A 4,694-nucleotide genomic window follows, 5' to 3' on the forward strand; every position below is an offset into this window, starting at 1 on the left:
AATAAAACCAAAAGGGCAACGGCCCTTTTTGAGAAAGTCCAGCAGGAGACTGGCCCATCCTTTCCCTCTTGGAAACAGGTGGCAGCCTAGAAAAGCTACCCCAAATTTCTACCTGGGATAAAATTGTACAACCTTTGCATTCTCCTTTGCTTAAGGGCACGTGAGCCCAAAAGCTTGCAAATAAAAGACCTTTTTTTGCAATTATCTAGTTGGTCTAATAAAAAGATAGCACCTCTTCCACACTGACTGCTACCCCAAATGATGTAAAAGATGCAACCAATGCCTTGCTGTACCCGCAAGAGAAGTCTTTTGCCCCTGTCTCAGCCCTCACCCTTGGTCTGTCAATCAGTCATTTTATAAGATGTGATAAACTTGGAAGACTTCATTAAACCACACTGGGATTTCAGCATAGACTCTTTTAATACATAAAAAACTGCATACACAGCTTATGTAACTTCATGTAAACATCATCTGTCTCATCATTTTTGCCGTGTCAGTTTATTTTATTAAAAAAAGAAAAAGAAAACCAACAATAGACATAAGTGAAACAAAACAGTCTTAGTACCACTGTCAAGGTGGGGCAGGGCGGAGGGGGGGACCAGAGAGAGTTAGACAGGATTGTTCTCTGAATCAGAGAAAAAATACAGATTACTTTCACATCGGTGTACAAGCTACCCCGTGAAAATAAGTTTTAAATAAACCCAAAACACTTTAAAACTGCCCTCTAGCATTAAGAAGAAAGAGAGGAACAATTATTCTGTGCATCAGACAAGGGAAACAAAAAAACCCAAGCAAGACAGTGTTTCCTTTCCATTCATTTTTTTCAAAAAAGAAAAAAAAATTAAGTTACAGTGGTTCCGTTTCCTCTTCCCTCTGTAGTTTAGTCGAGGTTACTGAGTCCAAAAAAAAAAAAGAGTGTTTGCAATGCTACAGTGTCCAATGCAGATGACAAGTGCAGCCAAAAACCAAAACCCCCAACTCGAAACCCCCGCCTTGTGCAAAGTAAGGTTCTCTTTTGAAAATAAAAATCCTTTAAATTAACCCCCTCGAGACACATCTGAAACGTTATAAACAACCCCCACGCACCCACCCACCCACCCAGGACGGGGCGGGGCGGGGCGGGGGGGGGCAGCGTCCGCGGGGCCCCGCCCCTATAGCACCTTGCAGCAGTTGATGCAGCCGCTCTGCGCGCCGTAGCGCTTCTGCAGCGCGGCGCGCGTGGCCGTCTCGAAGACCTCGCGGACGCCCTCCTTGGTCTTGGCCGAGCACTCGAGGTAGTCGTAGGCCTGGATGCGGATGGCCATGGCGCGGCCGTCCTCGGTGCGCACGGGCTCCTGCTTCATGCGCGCCAGCTCGTTGCGGACGTGCTCGTCGTTGCGCAGGTCCTTCTTGTTGGCCACCAGGATGATGGGCACGTTGGGGCAGAAGTGCTTCACCTCGGGCACCCACTTCTCCGGGATGTTCTCCAGCGAGTCCGGGCTGTCCACCGAGAAGCACATGAGGATCACGTCGGTGTCCGGGTAGGAGAGCGGGCGCAGGCGGTCGTAGTCTTCCTGGCCCGCCGTGTCCCACAGCGCCAGCTCCACCTGCTTGCCGTCCACCTCGATGTCGGCCACGTAGTTCTCGAAGACGGTGGGCACGTACACCTCGGGGAACTCGTCCTTGCTGAACACGATCAGCAGGCACGTCTTGCCGCACGCCCCGTCGCCCACCACCACCAGCTTCTTGCGGATCGCCGCCATGGCCAGGGGGAGCCCCCCCTCCGCCTGCTTATAGGGCACCGTGGCGAGCTGCCGCCGCCGGCCGCGCCCGCCGCCCGCCGCGTCCCCGGCCCCGGCCTCGGCCCCGCACCGCTCGCCTCCGACCGCCCCGGCTCTGCAGGCGCTGCCTCAGCTCCGGCGCCCGGCGCCGCTATTTAAAGGCTGCCAGACTTTCTTAATATAGCCGGCCAATGGCGAGCGCCCGAGTGAGCTCATCCTGCCGGAGCCGGCCGCCCATTGGCGCCGCGCTGCAGGCAGGGGCGGGGCCGGGGGCGGGGCGCTGCGGGCAGAGGCGCGGCCGCTCCGCCGCTCCCGTGGCCGGCGGGGGCACGAGGGCGCCGCGGGCCTGCCGGCGGGGGTCCGCCCGGGAGAGCCAAGTGCGGGGGGTTTGGACCTTATGGAGTGGGGGGGTAGACATGTGCATACACACATACCCCTTGGTACATGCATACGCACACACTTTATACGGACACTTGGTGTACACACACCCCTCCCTCCTTCCCCCCCTTGGTACCGGCACATCTATACTGCCCACCTTGGTATAGGCACACGTGCGTTCACACACGCACACCCCTCGGTATGTACATACATAGGCACCTTGGTATATACACACACCTGTCAGTGTACACGCACCCCCTCTTGGTGTCTACATGCATAGGTGCCTTCCTAGATGCACACATGCACCTTGGTATATACACACACACACACACACACACACACACACACACAGGGTCTATACGCATAGCACAAGCTTTGGTGAACTGAAACTCCCTTCATCGTAAGGCTGTGATAGGACTGCCCAAAGCTAACTGATGGGCAGTGGCCTGTCCTGGCTACTCTAAAACTCGGAGGGGGGGGTGCGCATGTGCAGGCATGCGTGTGACAGAGAGAGACACCGGTCTTAAGAGGCCACCCAGGGGACATAAGTATGTGTATATATATGTATATAAAGCAATCAGGACTCAGTGCAGATGATTCAGAGAACAGAACAATCCTGTCTAACTCTCTCTGGTCCCCCCCTCCGCCCTGCCACACCTTGACAGTGGTACTAAGACTGTTTTGTCTATTGTTGGTTTTCTTTTTCTTTTTTTAATAAAATAAACTGACATGGCAAAAATGATGAGACAGATGATGTTTACATGAAGTTACATAAGCTGTGTATGCAGTTTTTTATGTATTAAAAGAGTCTATGCTGAAATGCGTGAGAATCCCGGTGTGGTTTAATGAAGTCTTCCAAGTTTATCCCATCTACAATGACTGATTGACGGACCAACAAGACTTTTGCAAAAGAAATACTTTCTTTGCAAGCTTTTTGGGTATAAACACCCTTCATCAGGCATCACAGAAAAGATTGTAAAAGTTCTCCTGGGTAGAAATGAAAGTTCATATTTCATACGATTTCACAGAGGAGTCAAGAGACAGAAGACTCCTTGGGGCAGTCAGTTCATAGCTGGTCTGGAGTCTCCCACCTCTTGTGAGGTTCTGTGATGATTCAAATACCTTACAGGGGCAGTGTCTCAGGTTTCAGGTGGTCACAGTTGCTTCCTGCTTGGGAAAATATGAAGATTTTATTTCAAATATATATATATATATATATATGTATCTCCACTGTTTACCAGACATGATCCTTAAAGATTAAACCAAATGGAACTGGAATCCTCTGGGATTATTGAGAGTGGTCAGTTAAAGCAGGGGGATTCATGGAATAAAAACAAGATCAGCCATTTCCCCCCCTCCCTTCTCAAATATGCTATTTTTTTTCCTCCTTTATCATAAATCCCTCTGATGTCAAGTTTCAGCCTGAAAGCAGTATTTTTACTGAGGAATTATAAAACCCTCCAAGTAGTAGACTGTAATTGATCTGCCCTCCGAGTTTTAATTTACAGTGGTATTTGGAAGGCAGAGTAATCAGAAAATTAATGTGGAATGTAAATGGAAGCAGAGGGCAAGATATTTGGATATTTTGACGATGGGTGGCATAGTAAATCCTCTGCCAGGCAGATGGATGAGGCTGGGAACTTTAATATGATCTTACAAGGTGATGGGTCATCTGCTGTTACCCCTTCTGCTGTATCCTGCTGTTAACTGCAGTCCATTTTCCTTGCCCAGTATCACCCATAAGGCCTTGTTCTGATAAATCTTTCACATAACTTAGTCCTTTCACGGACACTTGCATTGCAAGAGGATCTAAAGAATACCCACATGCTACCCGTTACAGACCTCTGTGCAGAGCATAAATCCTGTGTGCAAGGATTCAACATGCATTAGCCCAAGACCATATTTAAAAAAAACATTTAATTATGTAAGTTGGGTTGACAGGTTACTTGTGTTATACACTATTACAGCAGCATATTTTCAATAAGGCAACGATGTAGTTATGGTTCATTTAATTTTATACATTAGAATACAATTAATCTTCAAGGATCTCTCCCTTCCTTCTCCTGTTGTCTGTCCAGGGGCACTTCCTTGTTGTTGCAAGGTGATGGATTTCATGATTTAGTAGATTATTTTTGTTTCTAAGTTATATGATCCTGTTTTGTTTTCCTTTTTCACAGACAGCCTCTTTTCTATCTTGTATTCTATCACTGTAAGGTCTCCCTTTGGCCTTTCCCTCCCACCCCTTCATCTGCCTCCCTTCCCTGCTTTACCTTTTGTCTTTCTAATTTCTACCTATTTACATGCTCACTGACATCCTACCACACTTTTAGCTTCTTTCATCCCTTGGTGTCTCAGACCAGCAGAGACTGCCTATGCCTGAAGAAGAGTGATTGCACCTGAAAGCTTGCTAAGAACTTTTTTTTCCCCAGCTATTCAGTTGGTCTAATAAAAGATATCACATCTACTCAAAAAACCTTGCCTGCCTTAGTATCAGATATGCCTTTTTACCTTAAACTGATGAGATTTCAAATTGGTGGGACCCTGCTAAACCAGCTG

At 48.4% G+C, this 4,694-nt stretch overlaps 1 protein-coding gene across 1 annotated transcript; it reads right to left on the bottom strand.

The window, feature by feature from the left end:
* Positions 1-401: 401 nt before the first annotated feature.
* RHOB (ras homolog family member B) lies at positions 402-1,895 on the bottom strand. The gene has a single exon (XM_090031643.1). It carries the CDS (start codon positions 1,740-1,742, stop codon positions 1,152-1,154), a length of 591 nt encoding a protein of 196 aa, XP_089887769.1. The 5' UTR covers positions 1,743-1,895; the 3' UTR covers positions 402-1,151.
* Between the last annotated feature and the right edge of the window lie 2,799 nt (positions 1,896-4,694).

This window comes from Crocodylus siamensis, chromosome 1 (genome assembly GCF_052110815.1).
Source record: "Crocodylus siamensis isolate JL-2025a chromosome 1, ASM5211081v1, whole genome shotgun sequence".
Classification (NCBI taxonomy): domain Eukaryota; kingdom Metazoa; phylum Chordata; order Crocodylia; family Crocodylidae; genus Crocodylus; species Crocodylus siamensis.

Coding starts and splice junctions, on each gene's coding strand:
- RHOB (XM_090031643.1), bottom strand. CDS start 1,742: ATGGCGGCGATCCGCAAGAAGCTGGTGGTGGTGGGCGACGGGGCGTGC.